The sequence below is a fragment of the Trachemys scripta genome, chromosome 7 (genome assembly GCF_013100865.1).
Source record: "Trachemys scripta elegans isolate TJP31775 chromosome 7, CAS_Tse_1.0, whole genome shotgun sequence".
In the NCBI taxonomy this organism is placed as follows: Eukaryota; Metazoa; Chordata; order Testudines; family Emydidae; genus Trachemys; species Trachemys scripta.
Genome location: NC_048304.1, coordinates 58,455,922 through 58,470,765, shown reverse-complemented (window position 1 = coordinate 58,470,765; position 14,844 = coordinate 58,455,922). Strand labels below are relative to the sequence as shown.

Sequence of the window (14,844 nt, the reverse complement as noted above, 5' to 3'; positions counted from 1 at the left end):
CCCCATACATCCCTTCTATCTATCTATCTATCTATCTATCTATCTATCTATCTATCTATCTATGCCTCTCTCTCTCTGATTCTCATAATCTGACCTAGTCATTTATACCAAATATATCACTATGTTTGAGGTCAGATTAGATGATCACAGTGGTCCCTTCTGGTGTTAAAAACCCATGACTCAAGGAATCTGAATGCCCGCAGGCAATATTATGTATTATTATCAAACCCTGATCTGCTGGTATTTTTTCCTATCTGTCTTTCTTCACTGGGGTATAGTGTAGCTGATGTTTAGATTTTATGTAACCATGGACAATAGCTGGCAAGTTCTGCCAAATGTTTGCTTTGTTGTGGACATAACTTTGTTATTGGAAGCAGGTTGTGTTTATTTGTACTTTGTCCGATATTACACAAGCAGAGCTGCCTTTTGGCAAAAAGAAAAAAACCAATTAAATCCAAAAAGGAAAAAGCTTAAAGACAGTACAAAGCGAACCAATGAACAGTGATTTTGTTATATGGCACGTGTATAACTAAAAGAGTGAAGAAAAAAGCATCTCTTCTGCAATATTTAAATAAAGGCATATATCTGTATGGAATTGCATTTTATATAGTAAGAGCCTGAGCCGTAGCCAAGGAAGTAAATTGAAAGACTCCGATTGACTTCAGTGGGTTTTGGGTCATGCTCCATAAGCATATAGTTGTAGGGAGTGAGTTATCACTTCTGGGTGTGAGCTTGCATGCCTGAATCTCACAATGTGAATTTGCACAAGGCATGCAAGGACTGGGTCCTTTATGCACAAATGGAGAGAAGAAGCATGGCTGTTGCACATTACACTCAGCAGAAGTGCCTCATTTTGCTGCCTCCCAGTCAGTAGAAGTGCCTCCTGAGTGACGGAGAGCAGCGAGGAGTAAGGGCCTTGGCTTTGCTGAATAGAACCAGAACTGCTTAACTGTGTGTCCGAGGCCCTGTACTGGTAATAGCGAAAGTTCTAAGACCAGTAGTGGGCTGACTGGCTAAATTCCGTGTCTGGCTTTGGGTTTCCTTTCCCCGTGCACTGCCCATTTCTGTGGCTAGATGTCGGGAAAATTGCAGGAGGGAGCTGGCTTGGTCACATGGTCAGGCTGATAGTGATCAGACCAGTGGCAGCGTTTGGAGGGAGGCACACAAAGTAGATAATAATGTGGAGCTGGGTAATTTTACAGCCATTTTATTTCATGGGAGAAAAGCTCTCAGTGAGGGGATAGTGTCCTAGCCTGGCACTGGTCCCACTCTTAAAACCTTTTGGACACAGCTACCTTGAGAGGCAGTGTGCCTCAGCAGCTAGCCTGCTGGACTGGGCCCTAGAAGATATGGGTTCGAATCCTGACCCTCAGCGAGTTTCTTTTCTGTGCTTTTGTTCCCCCTCCTATCCCTTGTCTTGTCTATTTACGTTGTAAGCCCTTTGGGGCAGGGCCTGTCTCCTACGAATAGCACAGTTGGATCTCAGCTGGGGTGTCTAGATGTTATTGGAATACAAATGCTGGTTCCTCTTACTTGGGTGATCCATCCACAAAGGGTCCTTTCCAGGCCAGTGCTCAGGAGAGGAGGAGTCTTGTCACTTCCGATACTCTGCTGGCTCAGGAGAACAGAGCCATGGGACGGATGGATGTGCATGTGCATGTCTGAAACCACAACAAACTCAGTGCCCTGAGGCTTTGCTTTAATTCCAGAGCCACTAATACCGATGTGCAGAATTTCCCTGCTGTCTAGAATGTGGTTGTGGCTGCAATTAGCTCTCGCCAAATAACAACCAAGCTGCAGATTTCAGAGCAAAGGGCCCTACTGAGACACATGTTCATCCCTGTGACGGGCTGGGCCAGCTTTAGCCCCAGGGTAAGCAGGTACTGCGCTCCGGGAGTGCAATGGCCCAAGCTAAGCCCAGCACGTCTATAGAACAATGGGTTAGAACAGTGGAGTCCGTTCTTGCTTTGAGACCATCCTGGAATTCTGCCTTCAGCCTGGAGCACCTCCCTATAGATATAGGCAAATAGGCAGAAACTCAGCAAAAAACCTGCTTCACCGCCCCCCCTCCCCTCCAGTTTTCAACCTCAGTAGGGGAGAGGAGGGCTTTGGCACTGCCATTTATATGTATCTGTTGGCTGTAAATGCAGCAGGAAGAGGGACCCTTTAAAGTAGCACAAGAGGGGTGTAATTAGGAGCAATGGGATGAAACGAATCAAAGGAAACTTCAGGCACAATCTTCCCGGCATTGATATCTATTGTACGGTGGAATGAAAGTCCACATGGAAGTCCATTGCTTGGGACATTTAAAGCTAGCCTCCATGAAGTGCTGGGAATTACATGCCTGATGCTGCATTTACTGATATCAAAAGCAGATTAGCAATGGATTTTAACGGCAGAGGATTGGGGATGGGATAGATGATCTGCAGAAACAGTCCCTGTTCCTAAGTGTGTCCTATTCATCATTGATGATCAGATAGTATTGGGAATATTTACTAGCTAGCAAGACCCAGGGCATCCACTTTCACTGCTAAACTATGGCACTCGTATGCACTGTACCCTATTGATCTACTTGGTCTCTTCAGGGCAGCCCCTGCCTCTATCTTGAGTCACATACGTTCCAGCGCAGATTCTATGCTGCGCCTCTCAGGAGAAGCAGAGGTAGAGGGGGCAAAGATGGCTTTATGGAGAGGGGTGTGGGGGCTGGAGCAGAGATCAGCCCCTCTTTTTTCTGCATGTTGCTGTAAATCGGCCATGAATGATACCTCTTCTGTGCCAGTTTTGCCCATCTGGTTTCAGGTGGGAATTGGCTTACACCACCCCTTGAGGAGTCGCACTCTTGTTGTGATCCACCCAGTCTCGCACCTGATTGTCTCACAGACATCCCTATGGACATGCAGGCCTGTCTGTGATAACTGTCACCCCAGCTGTGACATGGATATAAAAACTACATTGACTTAAAAGGAGTCACTCCTGATTTACTGCGGTGGAAGCAGGAGCAGAATTAGGCCCTGGTTATCACAGCTTTTCCTTTCACCCCTCTCAGATGCTGATTCACCTCAGCCCCATTTCCCCAGAGAGGCATCAGTGGGAAATTCAGGCAGGCAGCTGCTGCACAGGGCTCCCGGATGGGACAGGGAGTGCATTCTTTGCTAGGCTGTGGTTTGCTGACTCTTCTTTTTGTGTCTTGTGTAACAGAACAGCGCTCCCAGCATGGGGAGCTCACTCACAGTGCATGGCTTTTGTGGGTTTTGCATTCGTTGGGCCTGATCCTAATCTGGTCCCGGCCACATTAGCCTGTGATTTCATTGGGATCACTCTGGATTTTCAGCAGAACCTGACCCGGAATGTCTCCTCCGGCACGTCACTGCCCACAGCAGCTGCTCACTGCCTCATCTTCTGCTCCCCCATGAGCCTCAGCCATGGATGGCATGGATTGGGGGGAGGGGCAAAGCACCCCTTGTGCCCGACACATTGGGTAAAATGTTGCCTCCTGGCTGATAGGCTGCTGCTGCGGGTGAGGGCGAGTCTCCTCCCCTGCCCAGAAAGGCAGCGACACAGGAGCTCTGGTTGCTACTGCTACCAACTGGGGGGGCACTGCTGCCTCCCTGGGGATCTCCATGTGTGGCACGTGGGGGAGGGGGGATGCTCTGGGCATGCTGTAGGGGAGGGGGCACACCAAGAAGCTGGCTGGGGGCACCATGGGGTGGGGATGCTGAGAAGCTGTTTCTGGGGGCACCACGGTGTGTGTGGGGAGATCCAGGAGCTGGCTCTCGGGGGAGAGGGAGGAGGCCCATGAGTTGACACTGAGGGGTGGGAAGGCCCAACAACTATCTCTGGGGACACCATGGGTGGGAGGCCCAGAAGCCATCTCTGGGGGGAGCTGTGGGGTGGGGAATGCCAAGGAGCCATCTCTGGGTGCACCATGCGGGGGGAGGCCCATATGCTGTCTCTGGGGGAGCTGTGGGGGTGGGGAGATGCTGAGGAGCTGGCTCTGGGGGCGTAGTGGGGAATGGGGCAATGGTGGCCTGGGGAACAGCATTGCCACTGCCAGGCCTTTTTTACTGATACGTCTCCATGAGCCACAGAGAATATCGACTTACTGGGTCGCCACAGCTCCCTGTGGGGAGAGAGGGGGAGTCAATCAGGCCTAAGGCCTGGCTGATGTGACCACCTCACCTGGGCTGACACTTGAGTGAACCAGGGACCTTCAGAGCCAAAAGCATCAGTCTAAAGCTTGAGCTGGAGACTCAGGCTGTAACAGACTCTCATCCTCTAGTTCAAGCACAGAGAGGGACCCAGAACACTCTGAGCAGTGATCTACAGATGCACTGTATGATCCACCACCAGTCCAAATCCCCAGGCCAGGGACTAGCAGGATTTCATGTCTGCTGCATCTCCACATGCCTTCCACTGGGGTCTATGTGGGGCTAGGGACTGCATTGTTCAGCCCTGCCATCCGTTCTGCATGCTCAGCATTGATTGGCTCCATTGCCAGCGTTCAGGAACTTGACTCTGTATTGGCTCTTTCCTGGAGGCCTGTGAGAACAGTGTCATTTCGCTGATGGTCTGGCGCTTGGACAGGCCAGGAGCTCTACCTTTCTATGAGGCGATGATGGCTCAGGCATCGCAAGACAATAATCCAGCCTTGTCAGTGGCAGTTATCCAGTGTTCATTTGCTGCTCATTTAACAGACTCTGATCCTGGCCTGAATGATTTTAAGGGACTGACAAAAACAGCCTAAAGCACCAACATTCCAGTGCAGGTCCCGATGTGCAAATGTCCATTTATACCCAGTGGCGCTGGAACATTTTTAGCAGTGGGGGTGCTGAAAGCCAGCCCCCTTTCCCCTTTCCACCCCCTGCCTCCCCGAACTGGGGCTGGGAGCAGGGCTGTGTCTGGGAGAGGGGAGATCCAGACAGGGGTAAGGGGGCCAAGGTTGTGACCAGAACTGGGAGTGGGTGTGGGGCCAGGAGCGGAGCGCCAGGCAAAGGCCAGCAATTGAGACCCCATGTGTGGGGCCAGGAGCAGAGCCCCGGGCATGGGGCCAGGCACGGGGCCTCGGGAGCAGAGGCATGGGAGCGGTGGGTGGGGCTGGGCACAGGGCCAGAGGCCGGGGAGCAGAGTCCCGGGGGTGGGGCCCTGGGTATGGGCCCCAGGCACAGGGCCAGTGGCCGGGTCTCAAGCCCCAGGTGCCAGGTTGGGGAGTGGAGTGCAGGGCCAGCAGCCAGGTAGTGGGGCCGGCGGCCAGGGCCAGTGGCTGGGGAACGGAGTCCTGGCTGAAGGGCCAGTAGCAGGACCCCGGAAGCGGAGCCAGTGGCTGGGGAGAGGGGCATGAAGCCAGCCCCTGGGACCCGAGCCGGGGAGTGGAGCCCTGGGAGCGGGGCCAGTGGCCCTGCATAAAACCTGGGGGTGCTGCACACTGCGCACCCCTACTTCCTGGGCCTATGTTTATACCTGCAGTACTCTCATCGATTCATAGATTCCAAGGCCAGAAGGAACCATTGTAATCCTCTCATCTGCCCTCCAGTATAACACAGGCCACAGAACTGCCCCATTATAATTCCTAGAACAGAGCTTTTAGAAACACATCCAGTCTTGATTTAAAAGTTGTCAGTGATGGAGAATCCAACATTCTCACTGTTAAAAACATACACCTACTTTGTGGTTCTAAGCATCTTTCAAAGGCCTGCCCCTTCACTATCCTCGGGCATCAGGAGATGGGTTCAGAATGGGTTTTGCTGGCCTCAGACAGACACTCTAGCTAAGACTTGCCTTGCAATTGTTAGATGCTGATAGAAAAATGTCACTGATTCTGCAGAACTAAGGACCCACATCTGGCAGCTGCTGAGTACTGCAGTGATTTCAGCTGGAGTTGAGGGTGCTCAGGTCCTCACAGGAAGCACTCATCACCTTGCAGAATGGGGCCTTAGTGCATAGTCTAGCAAATGTTTTACCATTGTAAGCCCTGTTCTTAGTTGTATTAAAACTGTCATTGATGACAATGGTGCAGGATCAGGCCTTTAGGGTAACAAATAAGGATATATATATATATATAATACACACATACACACATCTGTATAGACTTACATATGAAAAAGCAAGCAAAAAGACATGGCAAAAACAATGCTATATAGGAAACAAACGGGTTCTTACCTAGCCCGGCCCTTGCAGACCAGCTGTCTGCTCCAGTCGGATTTTGGTGGGTCTGGCATCACCAATGTCGCCCATACTGGGGCATCACACACAGCAAGAGATGACAAGTCTGAACTATGAGTGGAGCAGATCCTTTGATGTTAACTTTGTGCTGAACACTCCTCTGGCGCTGTTTATTTGGAGGCATCCACCAGCTGATTTCCAAGCAGTTGGATTTCCTGACACCTATTTGCAGCTAGCCCGAGCGGTGCTTTCAAGGTGGGAGGGATGGAGTAAGGGACGCATTGTATGGAGGATGCCTCACACCCGCTGCCTTTTGGACCGCCTCCAGCCGATTAGTGGCAAAGCACAGGGATCTGGCACAAACCCCTTTTGGAGCATTGCCGATTCCCTGGGAGCGTCAAATATAAGGACTCCAGCCCACAACAGATCTCACTTGCTTTTAAGAGTTAATCCCCCCTCCCCCGCATGAATCTGATCACAGTCATTTCCATTCACATGCCCCTAGGTGCGCAAAACTCCAACTGGTGTTACATGCTCATACGAATTCCAGAACTAGGGCCTTCACTATAGGCACATAGCAATGCCTAGCACTAAGGTTGCCTTGCTTAAGTATTTCTATTCTAGTGGGCTGTTTTCAGTAGCTGAAAAATTTCTCCAGCTTTCACCTTCCAGGCTGATATTTACAGGTCTGTTCTCTGCCAGGGGGTGAATTTTTTTTTAAGATTGAGCAAAAACAGTTCCGCTATTTTTGAGTAGGCAGTGGGTGAAAAAGATACATTTTTGGCACAATAAAGAAAATCTGTTGCGATCATTCTTTTCAAATCGCGCTAACCCCACAGCGGTTTGGGGGTAGAAACTTGAAATCCAGCCCGAAATAGTCTCTAAATTGGACATACTAATAATAGAAGGGATCATACCTAGCTCCTAGATAGTGCTTTTCATTAGTAGCTCTCCGAGCACTTTACAAAGGAAGGCAGAATCATTGTACCCATGAAGAAACTGAGGCATGGGTAAGCTTGTTCCTTGCAAAGACCATTGGAAATCTTTTTTGGATTTAGCTGAGCTATCATTGCTCAGAGTGGATTTTCAAAGGAGCCTAATGGAGTCAGAAGAACATACATTTTTTAATTCACAGAAAAGGGTTCCTCCACTAGCACCACCCCACTGTTCTAGTGACACTGCACATGCATGTGGGGCGGGGGTGGAGTGGAATTTCTCTTTCAGCATATAGGTCCCATGTGGAATCTGATCTCGAGGATGCGCCGCGGCAGAGCTCCTAGCTTGGGAGGCCGTGCCTCGTTGCAACATTTATTTGTATCTCCACTGTCCAACGTGATGCCTGCTATTTCGTTTACTACATGGCATCTGATTTGTGCAGTGAATGAGGCATGGGTCCCCCAGAAAACAATAGCATGTGATCATAGGGGCAGGGCTACATAAGGAGGCCCGTTCTGTCTATCTTAGGTAATTACATGGCCCCATTACCTTGATAATGGATTTGTCTTCACATCACCCCTGTGAGATAGGACCAGTCTATTACCCCTATTTTACAGAGGGAGAACTGAGGCACAGAGAGACTAAATGACTTGCCCAAGATCACACAGAAAGCCTGTGGTGGAGTGGGGAATTGAACCCTAAATCCTAGGTGTGCATCCTAACCACTGGACCATGCTTCCTCTGTCAATGCCTACTTTTTCCATGTTCTGGCAGAGCACAATGGCTAAGGTCAATAAGATTAGCACTTAAGGGAGAGAGCAGTTTATCATGTCTTGCTTGGTGGTGGTTATGCTTTAGTTTGGTTACATCCTTGTATTTCCCAATTGCATAGCAGAGGAATTCACATGGTCTAATAAGCCCTTGCTCTGGTGATCTTTTGGCAGATGTTGTTGTTTGTTTATGTAACTTTCTGCCTGTGGTTTGCATCTCCTCTGCTTGTGATTCAGTGCCTGGGACATGGAACACATGAATTTGCCCGGCAAAGAGAGCGAATCCAAGTGTGATAGACAGTAGAGTCCAAGGCAGGGCTCCTAAACACTCTGATATCTCACCCTTCAGAGACTTTATAATGGTCTGAAAATGTTCATTGCTACAACATAGGGGAAAAATACTCCTCTCTGACCCATACAGTGGAAATGTACTTCTTATTTGCTTTACAGTAACACCTAGAAGTCCCACTGTGCTAGGTGCTGTACATACATTTAGTATGTCTCTGCCCCAAAGAGTTTACTGTCTAAATGGATGAGACACTGGAGGTGATATTATCCCCATTTTACAGATGGGAAGCTGAAGCACAAAGACTTTTAAGAGACTTGCTCAAGGTCATATAAGAAGTCTGGGGTGGATCCAGGAATTGACCTCAGATCTCCCAAGGACTAGCCCTGTACATTAGCCACAATATTAGCCTTCCTCTCCAGATTACTTTGAAAGTCCACTCTACCTAAATGAGCAGGAATCCATGGATATTTTCTCCCATACATGCTGGGAGAGCAGAAAATCAAAGCTGAGATTCTTCAGTGCAGCTCTGAAAGCAGAATTGCACCCTGGGAAAGCAAATCCTTCATTTCATCACAAGTCTTAGCAAAATAAAATAAAAAGAAATTACAGTTTTAAAAAAGGGACAGGAATTTTTATACTGTAAAAATGAATAAAAACAACTGGCAGAACACTCTCTTCACGTGGCTTAAAATACTCTATGTACAGTAAAATAATTACGACCCAATCCTGCTTCCCTTTAAGTGAGTGGGAGTTTGCCGTTGATTTCAATGGGAACATGACTGGGCACATTGTTAAAATGTCGAATGGAATTGTTGCACTGTAGAAGGGTGGTATTTTCAAAGGAGGTTCAGCGAGTTAGTTGCCCAACTCCCATTGATTTGATTCTAAATGCCTTAGAATATCCCATCCTAAATATTCAGTAGGTTGCAGTCAATTCCACTGCAGGGGGAAATTAGCCTAACTGGTTATAATTTGCATTTAGGTCTGGAAGTGTCAGAAACCACTGGACAGAGATCTACTCTTTTGTCGAGAGCCTGGCTGAGAAGTTTATAAGGTAAAGTTTTCACAAGAGGAAACTTCAGTTACAATATACATAGTGTTTCACCTGCTGCTTTCTTAGAGGCTGCCGAACATGCTGAGACAATCTTGTGTGTGATGTGGATTTGTTCTGTCTGTTTCAGTCCAATGCTGCGCATGTCCTTCATTGTCTTTTCCTCACGAGGCACTACGATCATGAAGCTAACAGAAGACAGGTAAGTACTTCACCTCCTTCAGCCCAATAGAGCTAGGGACTCCTTAACAACTGCAAGAGCTCAGGACTTGGATAATGTTAGTCTTTAGTGCGGATCTGCTCCTGTGCCTATTGGAATCAATTGCGGCGCTTCCATTGAGAGCAGAATCGAAGGCCATATGAGGAACAGCCCTTTGGTATCCCATTTGCAGCCTTGTGGCAAGCAGATAGCTCAATGCGCCAGAGCTCTATCAAGCTGCATTTCTAAGGCAAGCCCGGCGCTTGCAATCCGGAAGCCAGTTGCCTGCTCTAGGTACACCAGCACCACCCCACTGATTTCAGAAGGGCAGTTCTGGGGTAAGAGAGAGCAGGCCCTGGCGCCACATGCAGAAGACACTGTGTGATAAAGTGCTGAAGTGTTCTCCAGGAGCAGTCCAAAGCATTTCAGCAATTAATCCTGCATGGTCCTGGACCACTGCTAAAAGATATGGCTGGGTATTGTTTTGCAAGAAGTGCTTCCTAGTCGCACCATCTGCTTCAAACGCCATGCTGCTGCAAAGCCAGCCAGAAGAGAATTCCATCCTGTGCTCCAGTGAGAGAAAGGGGAGAATCTGAGACTGCAGCAAACTCCCTTTTTCTGCCCCCCTTTGCAACCAAATTCTCTCTGTTGATTGACTTAGGGCTGAACTTTGCCCTCACACAGTCTGTTTCCCTCTCCCCTCCGCTATTTATGTCACACTGGCCATCTCTCCCTATGTGTCCGGTGCTGGTAATGCTGTGTGCCTACGTCAGTCTGAAGCACCTCTTAAAGGGAGGAGAGGGGGATTGGAATAGTCTAATCGAAATCCGGAGACAGCCTCCCAGATCCTTCTTCTGCATCTTCTGGGGCCTGGCCCTGAAGCCTACTAGAGTGTTTCCATTGACTTCACTGGGCTTCGGATCAGGCCCCAAGTGGGTGTCTAGGGGCCAGAGCTAGCTTGTGTTTACCTTGCTCAGGTGGATTTGCCCTTTGCAAGGTGAAAGGTCGATGCTAACCCTGTGGCGATGTTGGATACTGGCATTAAAACATTCCCTGATCTAACTCCCCTGCCATATGCTATTCTCCGAGTGCCATTTCAGCTCATCTTACACTTTGAAAGGGCAGAATGCGCTCCTCGCCCCAGAGACATCCCTTCTCAGAGCCTCAGATTTCACCTCTGTCCCACAAAAACTCACACTGCCTCGCTGTTTATTACTGTGCTGCCCAAATGGCTGGATCACCAAACGAAGGCTGGGGAGAATGTTCCGGGTGTTTATGAATGTTTCTCCACAGCATCTGACTTTTGGGCTTCCTAGGTCCTTCCTTTGGGGTCTTTGTTCCACACTGCTGTTATTAGTGGCCTCAAGACAGGATCAGGGCCCTATTGCACTAGGCGCTGTACATACACAGACAGCTATGATTCTGATACCCTCATGTTGAGTGGCACCTTCCATGAGTGGACTTTGAGTGAACCCTTCATGGAATAAGGTGCTATTCAAGATGAGTGACAGTATCAGAATCTGTCCCAGGATAAGGAACAGTTCGTGCTCCAGATGTTTATCAGGGCGAAAAAGGGTTGATCACTTTTCATTGGGCCAGATTAGGAAGCCGTAGGGTGACCAGATGTCCTGATTTTATAGGGACAGTCCGGATTTTTGGGTCTTTTTCTTGTATAGGATCCTATTACCCCCCACCCCCTGTCCCGATTTTTCACACTTGCTGTCTGGTCAACCTAGCCGAAGCCCACAACATTCAGACGCTATTTTCATACACTTTGGCCTCTTATCGTTATTTTGGGTCAGACCATAACTCAAGATTTAACCAGCCCTGAGGGCTGTCCGAATCATGAGTTTTGGTTTGCACTTTATAGTGATTGGGGCCATTGGAATGAAGATTTCAACCCTGATTGAAGTTTGCCAGAATTTATATGTTTTTTCTTTTTAATTTGGTCTGATCCCTAATTACAATATACCCCCACTGCAACCACAGAACAGGATCCTTCAAATGTGTTTGCCATGACGTTATATCTTGAATCCATTTCTATATGCCATTGGGTGCAGGGCAGCTTTCAGAATGTTGGGTTGTAGTGATACTGTTGGATTCCTGACCCTTTGGCTCATGTGTCTGTGGTGGTGCATTGTTCTATTCTGATCAAGTGCTCTCGGGGGCTGCATATCTTGCTGGGTTTCAGGAATGTCTCAAAGCAGAAAAATGAGATTTTTTTTTTAATTCTTCTCTTTTCAAGGGAAGCCATAAGACGGGGGCTTGAGATTCTTCAGTCTGAAATGCCTGGAGGAGATACATTCATGCATGAAGGATTTAAAAGGGTACACACTATGGAACCTTCTTGCTTTGATTTATACTTCTTAACTTCTGCTTCTCTTGCCCCTGTTGGACCTAAAAAGAGATAATAACTTTTTACTCTTTGTTGCAGGCAAATGAACAGATTTACCATGAAAACTATGGAGGTAGGGACACTTATCACTGCCATAATTTATTTCCATTGAGAAGCTGGGAAGGATGGGGTTGTCAGCATGACCTGTAATTAGCCCGTGGGAGAAAGAAATGTTGGGGGAGGAGCTAGTATTACACTGTCTTTCCATTCCAGTTTGATTAAAGCCCTGCTTTCAAATTTATAGATTCTAAGGCCGGAAGGCACCACTGAGATCTTCTAGTCTTGACTTCCTGCATAACACAGGCTGGAGAATTGCACCCAGTACTCCGTGCAGTGAGCCTAGTAATTGTTCAGCTGATTGGACGCAGTCTAGAAGTATTGGGCTTTACATGTATCATTCCATTTTGAAGCACCCAGTCCTATCTGCCTGATGTACCCAAAACTCTCATTTGACCTTCAGCATTGCTGCGAGTGCGACCTGACACTCATTGCATTCAGTCGGAGATGTCCCATTGATTTCACTGGGCTTGGGATCAGGCTGTCTGTCCTTCTGAACTTAAAAGTAACCTAACATGGGGGTGGGGAATATGTTTTTGTCCTTTTTTGATTCTGTGCATAAAGGTGGCTTAACATTTAAAGAATGTATTTTTCCTGCTTGCTTTTTACCTTGGCTATATCAGGGATGTCAAGACTTTTCTTCCCTATGTTGCTGGAGGTCTCCTGGGAGGATGCAGAGATATGGGTTAGGCGCTCACTAGGCTCCTAATTGAATTAGTGGTGGGTTTTAACAAAAGTGCCCTTCTCCCAAGTGTTTCTCTGGTATTTGAGTTAAGCAGGTGTTTAGAAAAACAAAGATCTGAAGAGCCTGCATAAAAATGGCCTCTCCTCTCATTCAGTCAATGAACCTACTAGTTTTCCAGGAAAAAAAAGTGTCGACATGATAGCTAAAGTAAAATACCAAGAAGAAAAACAAATGTAAAACATAAAATAACAGCAACGATCTTTCCAGACTTCTTCAACTATTAAAAAAAAAAAAGCGAGATCAAGACCCATTTTTCCCAGCTGCAGGTCACCTTTAAGGCTTCATGTGTATGCCTATGACATGACATGGCAAGGACTGCACGGCATAAGAAACCTGTCAAAACTCATCAGGCTCTTTAATTTCCAGTAATACTGGGAAGACATTTGAAACAGAAAGAAATTATTTTAAAAAACAACATTCCTGGTCTCCCCCGCTGCCCAGAAAGCAAATGCTTGTATTTTAACTGCTGGACTTAAGAAGTGACATCGGATGTGTTTAATTGACTGAGCCACAATTTACGTACTAGTTGGGAGTAATTTTGCTAGAGCGCTATATTTGGCTGTATATTGCTCTGCTGTATACTGGGCTACTCACTGTGGCTAAAACTCGCTTGGAACAAAGCCGGCACAACCCTTAAACCCTATTTTGAAGATCTAGGTGGGATGTAAGGGGTGCATCAGCCATGTGCTGGATCACCACGCATGGGTGAATTTTGTCCCCGGGGCCTGTTCCTGCATCCTTTGCACCCATGGAATCCCCACTGACTTCAGGGAGCATTCTTGCACAAGGAATGCAGGAGTTCTCACACAAATCCTGCTCACTATACTCACTTGGTGGGGGAGAATTGCTCCCCTTTGACCTGCAGGAGGAGGCGTTGGGATGGCAGGATGCGTTAGGGAGATCACCCCAGCTTGCTCTGTCATGGCGCAGGAATTGGCATCCCCTTCTATGAATGAACCCTCTGAACCACAGATCCCTGCTGCCTTTCTCTGCAATGGCCACACTCAGAAATGCTTGTCAAGGGGCGATTCCCCCATCCCCTCTCCCTCTGGTCTCACCCCACCACAAGGTTCACTGTAGGATCCTCAGTGGGATCCAAGCAGGAAAGAGGGCTGACATGAGGCAGCAGGTTCCAGGGAGGTCTGTGCATGGGTGCTGCTGGAGCAGTACTCTCTTGACTCGCACTGATTCCCTGGTGCTGCTTGTGTGATGAAGACGAGTAGGATTTGGCTCATAACACGCTGTTCTGGGTCAGATCTTCAGCTGGTGTAGATTGCATAACTGCATTGTGGTCATTTTAGATCAGCTGAGCCTTAGAGCTCTGTATTCATTTGTCAGCAAAGAAGGATGCATTGCCTAAACTTATTTAGCCATTGTCAAAGCTTCTGTATCATCCATACCTAATCCCAGCCATTTTCACTCTCACCCCTGCAGGACTCCGGACAGCTAGTGTGATTATTGCTCTGACAGATGGGGAGTTGCAAGAGGTTCAGTTTTATTATGCAGAAAAAGAAGTAAGTCCTCATTGAGTTTACCCAAGTAGCTAAGGATATGTCTACACTGCAATTAGACACCTATGGCTGGCCCATACCAGCTGACCTGGCCTTGTGTTCCCAGGGCTATTTAACTGCGGCATAGATGTTTCGGCTCAGGCTGCATCCTCAGCTGTGGGACCCGCCCACCTTGCAGGGTCCTAGAAACCGGGCTCCAGCATGAGCCTGAATGCCTACACTGCAATTAAACAGCCCCTCGCCCGAGCCCAAGTCAGCTGGCATGGCCAGCAGTGGGTTTTTAATTGCAGTGTAGACATACACTAAGTGGTTCGTGTCAAACTTGTGAGCATCTGCTCTTGGTTCCAGTTTACCTGGCTTTGCATGTAATGGTGTCTTTCATGTAGGCTGACAGAGCCAGAAGCCTCGGAGCTATCGTTTATTGTGTTGGAGTGAAAGACTTTAATGAAACTCAGGTAATTTTGGGACTTTTTTTTTCGTTCTCCCCACTCATTAACAGCATCAGATGAGGTCATTTACTTAATTACCAGTGCATAAATCCATACCTGTCAGAGCTCTGCCTGTCAGCAAATAGGCTGTTTTAGATGCTGCAATTTTGTTTGCCTTGTACATTTATGATGGTCTTTCTTTGCAGCTGTCTACAATTGCTGACAGTATTGATCACGTTTTCCCGGTGACGGGCGGCTTTTATGCTCTAAGAGGCACTATTGATTCGGTGAGTGGGGTATTGCG

The 14,844-nt window shown here is 47.9% G+C and overlaps 1 protein-coding gene across 1 annotated transcript in view; it reads left to right on the top strand.

Moving 5' to 3' along the window:
- ANTXRL (ANTXR like) overlaps window positions 1–14,844 on the top strand; it is an 85,674-nt gene that overhangs the window by 11,194 nt on the left and 59,636 nt on the right. Inside the window, exons 2-8 of the mRNA XM_034775893.1 lie at window positions 9,137–9,208; window positions 9,336–9,407; window positions 11,650–11,731; window positions 11,839–11,872; window positions 14,036–14,115; window positions 14,499–14,567; window positions 14,747–14,827. Of these exons, the coding sequence (XP_034631784.1) occupies window positions 9,137–9,208; window positions 9,336–9,407; window positions 11,650–11,731; window positions 11,839–11,872; window positions 14,036–14,115; window positions 14,499–14,567; window positions 14,747–14,827 (490 nt within the window). The remainder of the gene's footprint in view (window positions 1–9,136; window positions 9,209–9,335; window positions 9,408–11,649; window positions 11,732–11,838; window positions 11,873–14,035; window positions 14,116–14,498; window positions 14,568–14,746; window positions 14,828–14,844) is intronic.